The sequence below is a fragment of the Schistocerca americana genome, chromosome 9 (assembly GCF_021461395.2).
Source record: "Schistocerca americana isolate TAMUIC-IGC-003095 chromosome 9, iqSchAmer2.1, whole genome shotgun sequence".
In the NCBI taxonomy this organism is placed as follows: domain Eukaryota; kingdom Metazoa; phylum Arthropoda; class Insecta; order Orthoptera; family Acrididae; genus Schistocerca; species Schistocerca americana.
In genome coordinates, this window is record NC_060127.1 from 200,622,233 (window position 1) to 200,640,582 (window position 18,350).

The window sequence follows — 18,350 nt, forward strand, 5'->3', positions numbered from 1 at the left end:
AATGTATTCCAGATTTTCTCTCAGTTGTTCTGCCACTAATGCTGCTGAGTCGGGAGGTCGGTAAAAGGAGCCAATTATTAACCTAGCTCGGTTGTTGAGTATAACCTCCACCCATAATAATTCACAGGAAGTATCCACTTCTATTTCACTACATGATAAACTACAACTGACAGCGACAAACACGCCACCACATTATTAGCAGTCACATAACAAACTTAGTGGGAGACAGCCTCCTTAAAATGATCCGAAGAAGCCCATTATGAGAGCACTGCTCAACCTATTTTATGGCTCAGGTTTTTTTAACTCTTTTTTTTTAAGAGCACCTTTTTGAAACCATTGACGAATCTCAGTAGAATCTCAGTAGAAATTCCGATTCGTGTGTCTACTAACACCTTAACGAACATGTATTTAATAATAATAATAACAATAATATATCATATGCACAGCATTGACAGAATCTCATTACATGTTCGTACTTCCCAAGTCAAACACAGGCACTTGATGTACACCCTTTGGCATAAAGCATGGCAGCGGCCAGCAGCTGCAGAGTCCGAGCCCTCGGCCATCGCAACATGCGACACGTGACCTGGCCACGCTGATGGTAATCTCACGAGGAGAACACTCACTCGCAATCCGATTTTCCCGGAAAAACTCAAATGAAATGATTGTATACCGTTGATAACCAGGAGCTAGTCTTTTCAGTTGATGACACATTGAGTGACTTGCGTATCGACGATAACGAAATGAAGATGAGAACAACACAACACAAAGCTCCGGAACGGAGAAAACCTCCGACCCGGCCGGGAATCGAACCCAGGCCCGCTGCATTGTGGTCATAGGCGCTGGTTACTCAGCTAAGGTGGGAAGGGGGGGTTGGGGGGGACGAGTTCCCAGACACTCCGCTCAGTGGAAGAGCGCTCAAAATTACCGAACACATGACTCAGCTTATCGGTAGATTTTTCCTATGTCTCTGAGGAAACGACGGTTTTCGAGTATTTTCTGTGTCCTTTAGCGTCTAAATACACTGCCAGCCAAAACGTAATGATCACTGTCCACCGCGGCGTTTGATGCCGCCTAGTCGCGTTGTGGGCACGTGACGCTGTAACAAAATTATGCGAACAGAGCACACATATACGAAGGGTCACTCTAGCCAAGATATTGGTTGTAAATGGGGAAATCCATTGAGATAAGCGACTTTCACATAGGACCGATTATTATTACGCAGAGTCTGTGAACTAGTATTTCGAGAACGGCGAAGGTGGTCGTATGTTCACACGGAGCTGCGAAATGAGGTAGAAGGACAGTGAAACTACCACTAGGAGGTAAATGGTTGGACGCCTACGACTCTTCACAGAACGTGGGATTCGGAAGCTTGTCTGATCTGTGAAGTAGGACAGATGGTGATCTGTGTCATCTCTGCTGATGGAGCACAATACTGGAGCACACACAAGTGTTTCAGAGGACAACGTTCATCGTACATTGTTGAACACTTAGTCTGCAGAAGACCACCCTTACGTGTTCACATGTTGACCCAACGACATCGTCAGTTACTACTGCAGTGGGCACGAGAGCACCGGGATTCCATCGTCGACCAATGGAAACGTGTTGGCTTTTCGGGCGAATCACATTTTTGCTGCATTAGATCGCTGGTCGCCTGCTGATGACGATCAGGGTGAACTGCAGCTGGAAACGTGGCTCGCGCCACAGACGCAAGCTGGTGGGAGCAGTACTGTGCTATGGGAGACTTCTCCTGCGCTTAAATGGGACCTACGGTGGCAATCGAAGACACGCTGACAGCTGCAAACCACCTGCATCCCCCTTCATGCTTGATGTCTTCCCTGACGGCGATGTCATCTTCCAGTACTGTAACTGTCTGTGTCTCGGAGCCAGAACAGTGCTACAGCGGTATGAGGACCATTATAGCGAGCTCACGTTGATGTTCGGCCAACAAATTCGCTTGAGGAAATCCAATGGAACCCATGTGGGTCGCTATCAGGCGCCATCAGCGGCGTGTGTAGATATCTAATGCCACGTACCTCCACAAACCTGCCAACAAACTGTCGGTTCCCTGATATGCAGAAACAGTGATGTATTTCTTTCGAAAGATGGACAAACAAACTGTTAAACAGTTGGTTATAATGTTTTGGTTCATCAATGTAGTTGGCACATTGGTCAGCATTACAGCTTCACACTTTTGCTCCCTTTGCGCCCTGTTTTCGAAACTTGATTATTATTGATATATTCTTTAGTTTTCCATTCATCTATCCACTTCTGTAAAAGACTGATATACAAATGTTTCCCAGTGTATATAGAAATAACGTTGTCCGTATTTCCCTACTAATTGTGTGTCAGGTGAATGAATTAAAAAAATGAATGAATGGAAAAGTTATCTAAAATTATTTCGCTGAAATTTCTGCGGCGTAGCTGTGAAATTACTGCCAATTTGTGAAATCTTCAGCAATGTTAAGGGGAGATGGTGGCAGTCTTGCACTGATATTTTTGTAAATCCATATCTTTGCCATTTTTTGTTCAATCTCATTGAAATTTTGCACACTTTTGTATAGAGATCTAATATAATTTTTTTTTAATTCAGAATTTTTAATAACAATCTAAGGCAGTGAGATAATTTTGAATTTTTTATTGTATTTTTATTTTAAGGTACACTTTTTCATAATTTCGAGGCAAATTTAGCAAATTTTTTAATGGTAAAATAATCTACACTAATAGGTGTACAATTACGTGCTGCAACTTTTTGGTAGATTAATACTATTATTTTCTGTGATATTTTGGATTTGAACATTTTTTACAAGCAAACTTTACAATATATTATCAATCACAAAACTGTGTATAATATCTCGATTACAATTTTGTCCCACTTAAATATTGCTTCAAACTAAAAGAATAGGTGTGCCAAGTTTCATTGCAATCCTTCCAGTAGTTTCTGATATATGTGTTCCTGAAAGCAGAAAACCTTGAGTTACAGAAAAATCATTTTAAAGTTTGGATGAAACGTAAAAAAAAAAAAAAAAAAAAAAAAAAAAAAAAAAAAAAAATCTGTCATACCTCAGCTAAAACTGCCTATATCCATATTCCATTTCTTCCTCATCATCCTCTACAGCTCTTTTATCTTCTCTGCTCGTTTGCCTAGCAATTTTTTGTATGTTCTGGACTGAAGTCTCCGCCTTCGCGAATCTTTACTTACCGATGATCTGCAGTATCTGCTCAGTGAAGACTCCAGGTGTAAAGCCAAACTTGCTGAGGATGTGAAGTCTTACCACATTCCCATCTTTAAACACTGCTGCAGCTTCCAAAGCAGAAATCTTCACCACCAAATTGGAAACAAACAGTCTTTGGACATCTTTTCCAAATAAGAGCATTGAAACTTTCGTTTGGGTTCTGTGTTTTCCCATGCAGACATTTTTCTAGCAGTTCTGGTGAAGCCAGTGCTCTAAAAGTTGGTTTAATGGCCATTGAAACCTCATAAGGAAGGCTATTTTTATGGATATAAGCTCCCCCACATTCCTTACTTTTCAAAAATTTGCACCATTTATTAGAACAGAAGCCATGTTGAGGTGTAGTGTCCGTCGACAAGTAATGATACCAAACGGCCCATACTGCTTTCCTCACACTGTCCAAGCTTGTGAGGTTACTTCTAATTGAGCTCCATAATAGATTTGTAGGCTGTCAATTCTATTCTTTGTTAGTCTGTTTTTGCCTCCCAGTGGCTTCCCATCCTCTAGTAGCTTGCCTTTATTGTCTGCAACAAGTCTTTGGAGTCGTCCACCCATCCTCTACTGAATATGGCCTAAGCACTCCAGTTTTTCAATAGTGCAATCTTTTCCATAGGGCTGACTTTTAACTACATTCTTGAAAGCACCTTTCTCCATCTCCTAAATACTGCACATATCTTACTCCATACTTTTGCAAAGATCTATAGAAAATGAATTTCACAGCTGCAGCTTCCATCCCACCACTAGAGTCTGCATAATTTGTGCTACAAACAGCTTTATGGGCTTCTTGCCATTCTGTTTCTTTACCTGCATCAATATATTTCTTTTGCAAGGAACATGCAGAGCAATATTTAGACATCACCTCTAAGTCTAATACTTTTCCAGTGTTGACACTAATGATTATTGGAACTACATGCAGTGAAATATGCCCCCCTCTTCATCCAGGAACTGTCACAGGAAACTGCCATATCATTGCTATTAGTTGCTTCACAATTTTCTTGAATTGCCCCCAGGACTGCCATTTCCATGCTCTCTTCACTTACTTCCAACTGCATTGAGGAGAGCAGTATTCATTGCAGAAAATTTTAGGGGAGGACCGGGCATGTTCATAATATCACATAAAAGGTTTCCACCATCTCTTCCAATCCCTACACACCTTAGTCCATAAGCAAATCTCATATTAGCTTCATAGATTCTATTACTGCCCTTTGATGTCTTGAATGGCCTGTCAGCATTACAGTTTTGACACAAAATGTGCAATGTGAAAACCAAACCTTCCCTCTTTCCATCATCAACCAAATCCACATTTTCTCCACAAACAGAGCACTTGCAGACTTTTCTAAGTGCTTCTGCCACCATTTCCAGATCCACAATTCTGAAACCTGTATTTCTGTCATGATTTGTTTCTTCTGACACAATCCCTGTCCCAAATTTCATTTTAGATGCACTTGGAGACAAGCTAATGTTTGCATCTGCAGGCCCGACCCCAACCTCAATTTCAGTTTTTCGCTTTATATTGGAAATATGGAACTTACTATATTTTTAAATACTTTACCAGGCCTAAGCATTGTAAAAAGGGATCAACAGATTCAACCTTTCACAAAGAACGGCACAATAAATCAAGCGTCACTCGAATTCCACTGAACAGCTCAAAATTTGTTTACAACACTCCACAGCCTTCTATACCACACTGATTGAACCAGAAAATGGCTCCATAGCCTTCTTTACAACACTGCTGTTATGCATATAAAAAATCAAAGCCTTCTAAAGCTACATTTTCTAGGTTCACAGGCCAAATTCTGCAATAAAATTTTTCCTCCATCTGGTACATTGAAAAGTGGGCTTGGCGCATTACACTGCTTAGGGTTTTAATTTTTTATGCCATTTGTAGTTCGAATTTCAAGGAAAAAATTTGGGATAATAATCTCAATTATACTTACCATCAAATAAGCAAATAAAAATAATTTGTAAATTTTTCATTATTTCTGCCACCGTCTCTCCTTAACGATGTTTCTTTCCTGAGTGAGAATCATATGAACAAATGTCGCTGTGAGAAACCTATCTTCGTGTGACACTCGTTGCGTTCGAAATATTCATGTTTCGAATGTTACTACAGTCGATATTGTAACGTAGCAAGTTATTCCGTATTATCGAGGGTGCTGTAAAGTATGGAGCAGTGAGCGCTACCGGTCCAGTGGCTGCAGGATATTCGATTGTCTTTTCTTGTTTCTCCTTTAGTCAGGATGCAGCTGACGCATCAGTGTCAGATGCCACCTGTGGCAGTGACTCAGCCTGACAGTATAACGCTACGAATAGTTACACCTCATACGAGCCTAAGTGAACTACTTGAGTTACTTTCCGGTTTTGTTGAGACTTTACACATTGATTTTTGTTATTGCTAAAATGATACTGTCCAAATTTTATTTCTTTGTTTATCATAGTTTAGAAGACAGAAAATTTAACTTAAATATGACACAAAACCATACTGGTATTTCAAAACTGATCTAATTACGTCAATAGATTAACCTTCAATATCGTATGGATGTAATGAAAAGTTCAGCTGCCAGAAGTCAGTTAACATAACATTTGTAATTTTTATTTTAAAATTGATATTCATTTATATTTTTTATGTGAGTGAGTGGGAGTGATTGAGAGAGTGAATGAGAGACTTACGAAATTGGAAATGTTTTATTTTGTGAAGATCTATATGAAATTCAAATCTTGGGACAATTCCAAGGAAGAACCACAAGTCATGTGACATACCTTTGAGTGAGCAACGTTTTGTAAAAGGCAGCCAGAAGAGAAGTGAACAACGCAGTAATTTTGATATTTAATTCTGGATTTACTTCATACTTTTTTTGGTCTGTAATTAAAAAGCAATGTAATAAATTGAGGTTCTGTTTGCATAAATTTACTTTCTGAATTGTGGTTGGATAAGACAGGATCTGGCTATGAGAATCATCTAGAAGAAATTTCTCATTGGTAGTTCAGATCAACAGTCAATCAGAATTGAGAGCTTCCCGTGTTGAGAGACTAGTGCTATCTGTATGAGCACACTGCATGGGAGAATCGTTTCTGAACCATTGTGCTGAACACGTGATCTTAGATTGCTCTTCCCAGATAGTGTGTAAAATGAAGAATTAGACACGTAAACTCGGTTCGGTGAACGTTTGGTAATTTTATGTGCTTCCGTGTGAAAGACAACCGCGTGTGAAATATTCTGCTGGAACTTAGAAAATCCTCGTGGCATACTTCGCATTCGTCACAGAAGAGTGCAGCGAGTACATCTATAAAGGGAGACCACTGAATCGACCGATTGCTTAATCCCTCCTAAGGTTATGGGTCGATGACTGTTTATTTCGCAAATAATAATCGGATCGAAATTACAAAATTTCTGATTGCTTTTGTAAAGCTATGTGCAGCAGGTTTTTATAAATGTTAACCTGCAGAGGAGGTATTAGTGCAGATGTAGGTACGGATTTGATAGCCATTTCATGAGTCTTACTGGCAGTACATAGTCAACAGAGCTTTAAATATCTTGCTACAAGAAGGAAAAAACAGAACGCCTGGTATTTATCATGAACTTTCAGGACCTGATTTCTTACTAGGGTTTCGTGGCCTCTGTTTGATAGGTATTAGGTGGTGATTTCTTTAACTCTTCTTTACACATACTAACTGCAAAGTGCAGACAAGAAGCCTATGAGCTAGGTGGATTGAACTGTGTGAAAGTGATAACAATAAGAAGAGAACGGAAACCCGCTCCGCCGCATCCAAGGGAATGTACCAAATCTTCCTAAACAGTAAGTCTACGAATAAAACAAAGGACAATATTTCTCCCTCTCAGTCTTTTACCCACCACGCTTCCCTCCAATACTAAATTGGTTATCCCTTGATGCCACAGAACGTTTCCTAGCAACCTATCCCTTCTTTTAGTTAGACTGTGCCACAAATTCCTCCTCTCCCCAATTCTATTCAGTACCTCCTCATTAGTTACGTGATCTACCCATCTAATCTTTAGCATTCTTCTATAGCACCACCTTTCGAAAGCTTCTATTCTCTACTTGTCTACACTATTTATCGTCCACGTTTTACTTCCATACATGGCCACACTCCATACAAATACTTTCAGAAAAGGCTTCCTGACACTTAAATCTATACTCGATGTTAACAAATTTCTCTCCTTCAGAACGCTTTCCTTGCCGTAGCTACTCTACATTTGCTCCCCAAACAGCAAAACTCATCTACTACTATAAGTGTCTCATTTCCTAATCTAATTCCCTCAGAATCACCTGATTTAATTCGAATACATTCCATTATCTACGTTTTGCTTTTGTTGGTGTTCGTCTTATATCCTCCTGTCCATTCCGTTCAACTGCTCTTCCAGGTCCTTGGCTGTTTCTGACAGAATTAAAATGTCATCAGCAAACCTGAAAGTTATCATTTCTTCTCCATCATCATCATCATCTTGGACAGTTTCCAGCCACTGGCTGGGTCTGTCGGGAACACAAGCCTCTCCATAGTGTTCTGTCTTTCCACCATCCCCCCTCTTCCACCTTCGTCCAGTTCTCTCCTCTTCTCATCACACATTCCTTCACTCCCTTCACCCATCTATCTCTTGGTCTTCCTCTGGGCCTCTTCCCCTCCAGTTGCAGATCAAACATCCTCTTTGGAATTCTTCCCTCATCCATTCTCTTCATGTGTCCATACCACTGCAGTCTTGATTTTTCTATCCTGTCCTGTACTGGTTCCTCCTTTAGTCTTTCTCTCACATACAAATTTCGCAATCTGTCTCGTCTTGTTACACCCAACCTGCTCCTCTGGAACTTCATTTCACTAGCCTGTATTCTACTTTTGTCGCTTTAGTGCATTACCCATGTCTCACTTCCGTATGTCAATATGGGGACAAAGTAGGTTCGGTATATAATTCCCTTGGATTTCTGTGGCACCTCCTTGCTCCAAATAAGCCCCCTAACGCATTTGTAGAACTGCCCTGCTTTTCTGCACCTTTCATTTATTTCCATTGCGTTTCCCCCCTTACTTTCAATCACGCTTCCCAAGTACTTGAAGTTCTCTACCACTTGTAGTTTTTCCCCTCCACAAGTTATATCCACATTTGGCCTATTCTTCTTCCTTGTTGTGACGATTATTTCACTTTTCTTTGCAGAGAAATGCATTCCATATTGTGCTGCCGTTGCCTCCCATGCATCTAACTGCTCTTGCACCTCCTTCACGCAATTTCCCCATAACATCAGGTCATCGGCAAAAAGCACTGCTTTCATTTTATGATCTCCAATTGCATCTGATACTTGCTGTAGGATTTCATCCATAACAATAATAAACAATAAAGGCGAAAGTGCACTTCCCTGTCGCAGCCCATTTTCCAGCTTGAACCATGCAGTACGTTCCCTCCCCACTTTCACACAACTCTCACTTCCCTCATACATTTTTCTGACTTTTCGTGTTATCTCTTCATCTATCCCTTTTGCGTTCAGCACATCCCAGAGCTTGTCCCTACAGATACTGTCATACGCCTTCTCAATATCCAAAAAGGCCATGATTAAGTCCTTCCCGTACTCATAGTGCCTTTCCTGCAGTTGCCTTACCGCAAATATGAGGTCCGTTGTTGATCTTCCCAGTCTGAAACTGTACTGCTCCTCTTGCAGTCTACTTTCAATACTACTTCTTATTCTCTTCTCCAGCATCTTTTCATAGATTTTTCCACAGTGGCATAGCAGGGTGATTCCTCTGTAGTTCTCACATCTCCTTTTATCCCCTTTCTTGAAGATCAGGACTATAATTCCTTTCTTCCAGTCCTCAGGAATTCTGTTCTCCTTCCACACCACCCTCAGCACTCTGTATAGCCACTGGGTACCTACTTCTCCTGCTGCTCGTATCATATCCACTGTTACTTCGTCCCAACCTGGTGCCTTGCCCCCTTTCATCCTCTTTATGGCTTCTTCCACTTCATTCCAAGTTAGATCATCAATTTCCCCACTATTATAATCGTCTGCTGCCTTAGGCTCTCCATCGCTGTTAGTTACCCGCTTGGCGGCATTCAACAGATCTTCAAAGTACTCCTTCCAAATCTTTTTGAGCTCATGCATTTCCTCCACAACTCTTCCATTATTATCCATGATCCTCAGGCACTCGCTTCTGTCGTTCCTCTTATTTCTTACCATGGTGTAAAGTACTTTTTTGTTCCCTTCACTGTCCTCTTCTAACATTCTTGTCCATTTTTCCATCCACTTCTTCTTCTCCGCCCTTACTATGGTCTGTGCCGCTTTCTTGCTTTCCTTATGTTTTACCCTAGCTTCCTCTGTTCGGGTCTGGAACCATTCTCTGAAGGCTTTGTTCTTTCGAAGTACTGCCTCTTTACATATGTTGTTCCACCATGGGGTTTCCCTACTTCTCCTCTTTGTGCTAGTTCTTCCACACACAGTCTCAGCTGCCTCAACTAGAGCCCTCTTAAAATCGCCCCATTCTTCTTCCACTGTTCTCTGATCTTCCTTTGGCAGCTTCTTCCTCATCAGTGTCTGGTACTGGGTCCTCCGTTCATCCTCTTTCAGCATCCATGTCTTCAACCTTTTCTCCTGTATATCTGTTGCCCTCCTATCTTTTTTCTCTCTCAGGGTGGCTACCAACAGCCGATGGTCACTGTCTAAGGCCTCATTTCTTCTCCATGGATTTTAATTCCTACTCCAAATTATTCTTTTGTTTCCTTCACTGCTGAGCCGTACTGACACCAGCTTATGCGTTGCTTTTAAACTTGGCTGTTACTCTGCGTTTCGTTCCCCACTGTTATTGCGGTTATGCGATGGTTCTTCCTCTTTCTATGTGTGGCAGCAGCGGTGTGTATCGATATTTGCACCGTATACCATCTTTGGTCTGGTGTTCATAGTTGTGGCTTGGTGGTATGCAGCCAGTTGGTCGGTTGGAGCGGATCAGCAAGTAAGTCTCCACACGGCGCAGTCATCCAGGGCCTACTGGCGGTCTCTATGCAGTGTCGGAGTGTGTGGGAGCTGTTCCGAGTGCAACGAGGTTCGTGGCTCTCCGACACAGGACATGAAGGTTGAGTGGTGATTTAATTACTGAAGCCACGTCTGTTCACGTTGTCCCCTTAGTTGGTGGTTCGCTGTTGGCGGTATTCCTGGGAGCAGCTGCGAGTGTTCGAGTTGGTGTACATGTAGCCGCCGTGTAGTGGAATTAACTGTATTTGTCGGTTTGAAATTCAAGTACGCCAGCGGAATTTTCTGCTTGTGGCCGTTACCAGTTCGGTTACCTGCCCTTGTCGCTGAACGTAAGTTCAGACAGTGTCCTTTCCTCACCTGTTGTCACTGTCCAACATGATGTGCAGTTTTTGACAGCTTAATGTATTTTCCTTGTGGGCGGCTATGTCTGCAACGTTATGGCTTTGGAATTCTCGTCTACTGGTCGTTGGCTAGCAAGTTGTCTTGTTGGTGGGTCCCTGCCAGTCTCTTGGTTGTGTTGCCGGAGGATCGAGTATAGTTGGCCTGACTTCTTGTCTCACCTAAGCGAATGTTAAGATTTCAAGGGAAGACCGAGCCCCCTGGAAACTTCTGAGCGCCGTTTTCTATACTGCCTTTCTTCTTGGCGTTTAATTGTGTATTTTTAATGGCTCATAGCCGATGGTAGGAATTTGTATGCTTGTAATTGTGTTTTTAAAATCAAAGGCCTACAGCCGTTTTAAAAGTAATCTCTAAATTGGTCCAGTCTTACATTGCCTGAAGATAAGCCTTTGGACTTCTGCCTGTTGAAAATTTATTGTATTGTTTTAAAGCATCGGCCTTCAGATGCTTTATGTTTTAAGGATCTTACTTATCAAGTAATACCTTTTGGAAGATAAAGCTGTGGGCTTTCTCCCTGTTGAAAATTTATCGTAGTTGTATTGTTCCCAAAATGATGGGCCTTCAGCCACTTTAAAATTTTGGATTCTTACTTATCAATTCTTGCATCACTTGGGATTAAATACCATTTAAGGTTAAAAGCTTTGGGTCTTCTGCCTTTCAAAAATTGGGTGCAGTTTTTTTTTTTTTTTTTTTTTTTTTTAACAAAGGTCTTCAGACGCTTTACAGTAAGGTTTCTTATTGGTCATAAAGCTTGAGACTTCTGCGTATTGAAAGGTTATTATAGTTATGTTGTTTTAAATTTATCGTCTTTCAACTGCTTAAAAAAAAAAAAAAAAAAAAAACCTTAATCTATCTGAGCAGTCAAGTCTTACATCACCTGGCCTTAAATAAAGTGTTATGTTTGGAATGTAACTAACAGTCGCTCATTCTGGCCCCCTTCCACAATTCCTACTACCTGTTCTGTCCTGCGGTTTTAGCAGGGTGTCTCAATATACAGTTTGAATAACATCAAGGATAGGCTACAGCTCTCTCTTACTCCCTTCTCAACCACCGCTTCTCTTTCGTAGCCCTCGACTCTTATAACTGCCATCTGCTTTCTGTACAAATTGTAAATAGCCTTTTGTTCCCTGTATTTTACCCTTGCCACCTTCAGAATTTGAAAGAGAGTATTCCAGTCAGCATTGTCAAAAGCTTTCTCTCTCTCTACAAATGTTAGAAACGCAGGTTTGCCTTTCCTTAACCTATCTTCTAAGATAAGTCGTAGTGTCAGTATTGCCTCGTGTGTTACAACATTTCTACAGAATCCCAACCGATCTTCTCTGAGGTCGGCTTCTAGCAGTTTTTCCACTAGTCTACAAAGAATTCCTGTTAATACTTTCCAACCATGGCTTATTAAACTGATAGTTCGGTAATTTCCACATCTGTCGACACCTGCTTTCTTTGGGACTGCAATTATTATACTCCTCGAAGTCTTAGAGTATTTCGCCTGTCTCATACATCTTGCTCACCAGATGACAGAGTTTGTCAGGGCTTGCTCTCCCAAGGCTATCAGTAGTTCTAATGGAATGTACTCTATGCCTGGGGCCTTTTTCTGACAGGTCTTTCAGTGCTCTGTTAAATTCTTCACGTAGTTATTTCCCATTTCATCTTCATCTACATCCTCTTCCACTTCCATAATATTGCCCTCAAGTATATTGCCCTTGTATGGACCCTCTATATGCTCCTTCTACCTTCCTGCTTTCCCTTCTTTGCTTACCACTGTTTTCCGATCTGAGCTCTTGATATTCATACTGGTGGTTCCCTTTCTCCAAAGGTCTCTTTCATTTTCCAGTCGGCAGTATCTACCTTACCCCTAGTGATATATGCCTCTACATCCTTACATCTGTCCTCTAGCAATACTTGATAGGCCATTTTGCACTTCCTGTCGACCTCATTTTTGAGATGTTTGTATTCCTTCTCGCCTGCTTCACTTACTGCAGTTTCATATTTTCTCCTTTCATCAAATTCAATATCTCTCCTCTTACCCAAGGATATCTACTAGCCTTCGTCATTTTAGGTATTTGATCCTCTGCTGTCTTCACTATTTCACCTCTCAAAGCTACCCACTCTCCTTCTACTGTATTTTATTCCCAATTCTTGTCAATCGTTTTCGAAAACCCGGTTCTTTAAGTTCATCCACGCCCCATCTCCTTAAATTCCTACCTTTTTGCAGTTCCTTCAGTTTTAGTCTACAGTTCATAACCAACAAATTGTGGTCAGAGTGAACATTTGCTCCTAGAAATGTCTTACAGTTTAAAACTTGGTTCCTAAATCTCTGTATTACCATTATATAATCTATCTGAAACCTTCCTCTGTCTCCAGGTCTCTTAAAGCAAGTGTCAGCTATGATTAAGTTATGCTCTGTGCAAAATTCTACCAGGTGACTTCCTCTTTCATTCCTTACGTCCAGTCCACATTCACCTACTACTTTTCCTTCTCTTCCTTTCCATTGTATTGAATTCCAATCCCCAATGACTGTTAAATTTTCGTCTCCCTTAACTATCTGAATAATTTCTTTTGTCGCATCATACATTTCTTCAATCTCTTCATCATCTGCAGAGCTAGTTGGCACATCATCTTGTACTACTGTGGTAGGTATGTACTCACTGTGCTGTTTGTAGTAACTTATCCATGCTCCTATTTTTTCCTTCAGTATTAAACCTACTCCTACATTATCACTAACTGATTTTGTATTTATAAACCTGTATTCATCTGACCAGAAGCGTTGTTCTTCCTGCCACCTAACTTCACTAATTCCCACTATATCTAACTTTAACCTATCCATTCTCCTTTTTAAATTTTCTAACCTACCTGCACAATTAAGGGATCTGACATTCCACACTCCGATCAGTAGAATGCCAGTTTTATAGCTTCTTATAGAGACATCATCCTCAGTAGTCCCCTCTCGGATATCAGAATGGAGGACAATTTTACCTCCGGAATATTTTACCCAAGAGGACGCCATCTTCGTTTAACCATACAGTAAAGCTGCATGCCCTCAGGAAAAATTACGGTTGTAGTTTCCCCTTGCTTTCAGCCGTTCGCAGTACCAGCACAGCAAGGCCGTTTTGGTTAATGTTGCAAGGCCACATCAATCAATCATCCAGACTGTTGCCCCTGCAACTACTGAAAAGGCTGCTGCCCCTCTACAGAAGGGTATAGGCTTGCATTTGTGGCCAGCATTGAAATAATACTGATCGAAAAATCTGCAAGAAAGTCTTCCAAATGAAGCTTGAGGTTATTAAAACTCAGTAAATACGATTTGGCTGTCCCTATGGCTCATGCTTGGTGTCCCTAGAACTCGCCATCTTAATCTGAAGGTGGAGACTGGAATGGCAGCGATTTCAGGCATTTGTCACACCTGCGACTAACAAGGAGGGATCCCCAGTGGTGGCAACAGCTTCTTGTAACCATCTATACGGTGATGCTGGTTAAGATCCCAGGTATCACACCCCGCAGCCATTCACCCTGGTGGGCCCTCTTTTGCGACTAATTGGCGAAAAAAGAGATCCAAGATTTTGCCTGACCCTCAGTAACGTTGAAACATATGTAATGTGTAGTTTTGTTGTGTAGTGTAATGAGAAGGGCTTCAAATAAAAAAAATCGTGGGTTTGGAGCTCATCAGGCGCTTCGAATTTTATTATTCTTAAACCTTAATTGAAATGACTCTACTTCTCATTTATAATTAATTAACTGGTTTAAATGTAATTTATTAATTTACATTTCTTTGTTACGTCACTTTAACCACAACTTTTTCAGTTGCTCTGATTTTTTCTTTACGTCGTTCTTTTACCAGTCGGAATTTTTTTAATGTAAGTGTATATATATATTGTTATATTTAAATATTTGAAAATGTCGATCTATCAGTTAGAAAACAAAAGATGAAATAATCTGTGAAATGCTAGCAAAAATGTATGTTTTGTTATAAGCTGTGTATTTTTTGGTTGGTAATCGTTATACAAACATTTAAAACATATCCTGCATTATGGACAAAATAACGCAGACGAAGATTTAAGAAAAAGAAGAGATTATAAGTAAAACGAAATTCAAGCAAAATGAGGAATAGAAATAATGAAAGTAATAATACACACAAAAATATAGAATTATTGAGCGAAAGAATTAATACATAAAGGTAATACACAAAGTCAATTAAAATCACATGAACAAAGATTTCAAGCAGAAAAAGAATAATGTGAAGAAGGTGATAGGATGATTAAAATGTAACAAAGTAGAAGAAATAAAAAAATACATTTAAACAAATTAACAGAATAAAATTAATGATCAAATTCATTTAGGTATAGATTTAGAATAAAAAAATCTTATAAAACTGGACAAGTTTCGAGTCAACGACCTACTGTACGCAAAGTCCTTACCCTATCTATTACACTACACAACTAGTCCGTTACATATCAGTTATTTAACGTTGTTAATTGTTACTCAAAATAACAAAATTTTTCTTCGATTACTCGCAAACGAAAACCCACCATGGGGAATCACCACACAGATCTTCCAAAAAGTCTATTCCACTGCTGGGGACCTCTTGTCGTAAGTTCAGCTCATTCGAAAAGTTGTTGAGAACCCCAGTCCATATGCTCAGAGACACCTCACTGCTCGGTGGATGACGTGCAGAGAAGGACCCCAGTGGAGAAGTGTGGCGGAGAAGAGCCCGGCGGCGACGAAGTCTGCTGAAGAAGTTATTTTGGTTCATCTGCTCACAAAAAGGAAGACTAGCATCTTAACGTTTTCTTTCACCATGTCATCTCAGTTGTGACTAGTGTTCTGAGTGCTAACCAGCAAAAAAAAAAGAAAAAAAATGGTTCAAATGGTTCTGAGCACTATGGGACTTAACTGCTGAGGTCATCAGTCCCCTAGAACTTAGAACTACTTAAACCTGACTAACCTAAGGACACCACACACATACATGCCCGAGGCAGGATTCGAACCTGCGACCGTAGCGGTCACACGGTTCCAGACTGTAGTGCCTAGAACCGCTCGGCCACACCGGCCGGCCTAACCAGGCAAAAGATGCCTTATAAGAAACTGGTTCTCTCCTGAATTCTGATTTCAGGCAGTTAACCAGAATCACGCTCCCTAACATTTGGTGGTGAAGAACTGCTGGACGCACTGTCTGACATTTCTGTGACCAATGAGGCAAGTCCTCATTAGCACAGTCGAGTTTCTGTCTATTAACTTCATTGCTCGGCTCCTGCAGAAAAACTTAATTTGTAATTTGCTTTGTCACTCTGATCCAGCTCATACAAATGTACGTCAGCTTTCTTTATTCTATCAGTTAAATCCTCTATGCCTTCCATTTGCCTCTTTGTAATATCACTCAAATGTTCCTGGCAGAAACTTGCACTCTTCTGCTTTATGAACATCTACAGAAATCTCCATTTTATATGTTCAAACACCTCCCCCTTTCTCAGTGCTTCCGTGTATCTACAAAAGTTTGCCTCTCTTGCTAGACCTAATTTTGCTACCTGCAACAAGTGCTCAACCACCAAGTCTCTGCGACATTGTCAGGTTCCCCACGAACAACATCACATCCACAAAAGGTACTGACTAGGCTAGTGGCAGATGGATCTGTTAGATGGTTCAGTGTGTGGAACAACACTATTTCCTCATGCTTAGCTACAAGCTTATTCCATAATTCTGTGTTATCTGGTCTACCCTGTGTTACTTCATCAATCAATGCTTTAGCTGTCTTCTGGACAGTAACATACTGTATCTCATTTCAACTCCTTTACTGCTCATTCACACACAATACAATACGCAACAACTGCCAAACTGAAGAACGAATAACCCAGAATCCCTATACTGCCTCACAAGATGACCAAAGCTGTGTCACATGAAACAAGTTACAGGTACAGATTCAGTGCACAATGCAGAATGCTCAAGTATTTACACTGTAAACATCTAGCAGTCCCAGATTCTGCCCCCTGCTGTTGCCCCAAAACTCAGACTCATCAGCCAGTTCCTCTGGTGTATCCAAAGTAATCTCTACGCTTTGGTGACACTCTATTCTAGATCCATGTGTATCACACATATCGAAAATAACCAACAGTTTCTCCACTCACCCCACTCTGTAAGCACTGTAGGTTGAGGTCCACTCTGCGTACTGCGTGGATGACGCAAGTTCTGATACCTACTGAAGATGATGCCACTACTTGTGAGGAAATTTATAGCCGACTCTGAGAGTGGCAGGATGGCCATATTGTCAGGTTGTCAAACAACACACAGCTGAATGGCTCTGAGCACTATGGGACTCAACTGCTGAGGTCATTAGTCCCCTAGAACTTAGAACTAGTTAAACCTAACTAACCTAAGGACATCACAAACATCCATACCGAGCGAGGTGGCGCAGTGGTTAGCACACTGGACTCGCATTCGGGAGGACGACGGTTCAATCCCGTCTCCAGCCATCCTGATTTAGGTTTTCCGTGATTTCCCTAAATCGTTTCAGGCAAATGCTGGGATGGTTCCTTTGAAAGGGCACGGCCGATTTCCTTCCCAATCCTTCCCTAACCCGAGCTTGCGCTCCGTCTCTAATGACCTCGTTGTCGACGGGACGTTAAACACTAACCACCACCACCACCACAAACATCCATGCCCGAGGCAGGTTTCGAACCTGCGACCGTAGCGGTCTTGCGGTTCCAGACTGCAGCGCCTTTAACCGCACGGCCACTTCGGCCGGCAACAACACACAGCTGAGGTTGGATGAATACACAGAGGGAAACGGCTGTCAAAACCAATGAATTACTCTCTATTTGTACATCAGCACTGTGTCGTAATGGGGACGTGATCACTCTGTCTCCCCCGAAAAAAAGGGCTGGCAGCAAGGCAGGTACTTTCTAGTGATCGGACAGCTGACTGCAGTGTGTGCTCGTGTCCTGTTTTGCTGACGACTGCTCTAAGCACCTGGCTTGTGCACCTGTGTCGTAAGCCACAGCACTGGCGTCAGTTGACTGTGGAAACAGCCAGGACTCTTACAGATGTGGCCAACTACGCGACTAACGACCGCCACTCTTAAGCAAACACAACTAACTTACATGACAACTGAGGACCCACTAAACGTCCAATACAGCGATCAGTGAACACATAGTTTGATATGTTGGCCGACGCAACAAAGAAAAATCGCGAGAATTGGACTAACACAACTCTCGAAATTAAAACTTTCCGATACTCTTTGAAGAGACCTGTCAGCAAATAACAAAGTATGGAAATGGTGCCCGAGATTAAGAGATGGGCAGGAAATCATAGTAGGCCATTATAAACTAGTCAGGAGAAAAGAATGCAAATTGAATGATGCATTGGTTAACGCTTGATAACGAAGGCAAAATCTGTAAAAACATTGTGTTAAACCAGTTGACTGGAAGACACTCACTAGTCGCCGCCATCGCCACCAGGAGTGCAGCCGCGAGCGCACAGTGGGAGCGCGTGGCCATGGCCGCCGCCGTCGCCGCCTGCTCTGCTGCCGCTGCTGCGACCGCCTGGCAGCGCGTCGCCTCGCGCACTGGCGAGCCACCTGGCGGCGTCGTGCCGAAACAGGCGTGTGTGAGCGCAGCACACGAGGACGGGGGCACCCGGGCGAAGGCAGAGGGCAGGTTACTATAAGGCAGGGCCTGGGAACGAGTACTCGAAAACGGCGAAGCTTGTCGAATGCTCACGTGCTACTGTCGTAAGCCTCGTCAGAAGGAAGCAGGACTGCGAAAAT

The 18,350-nt window shown here is 41.7% G+C and overlaps 1 protein-coding gene across 2 annotated transcripts in view; it reads right to left on the minus strand.

The window, feature by feature from the left end:
• The window catches only part of LOC124551366 (collagenase-like), a 183,521-nt gene extending 165,419 nt beyond the window's left edge, over nt 1-18,102 (minus strand). For both annotated transcript variants that reach the window (XM_047126401.1, XM_047126400.1), the window contains exon 1: nt 18,021-18,102. In XM_047126401.1, coding sequence (XP_046982357.1) covers nt 18,021-18,081 — 61 coding nt within the window. In that variant the 5' untranslated portion in view covers nt 18,082-18,102. The remainder of the gene's footprint in view (nt 1-18,020) is intronic.
• Nucleotides 18,103-18,350: the final 248 nt, after the last annotated feature.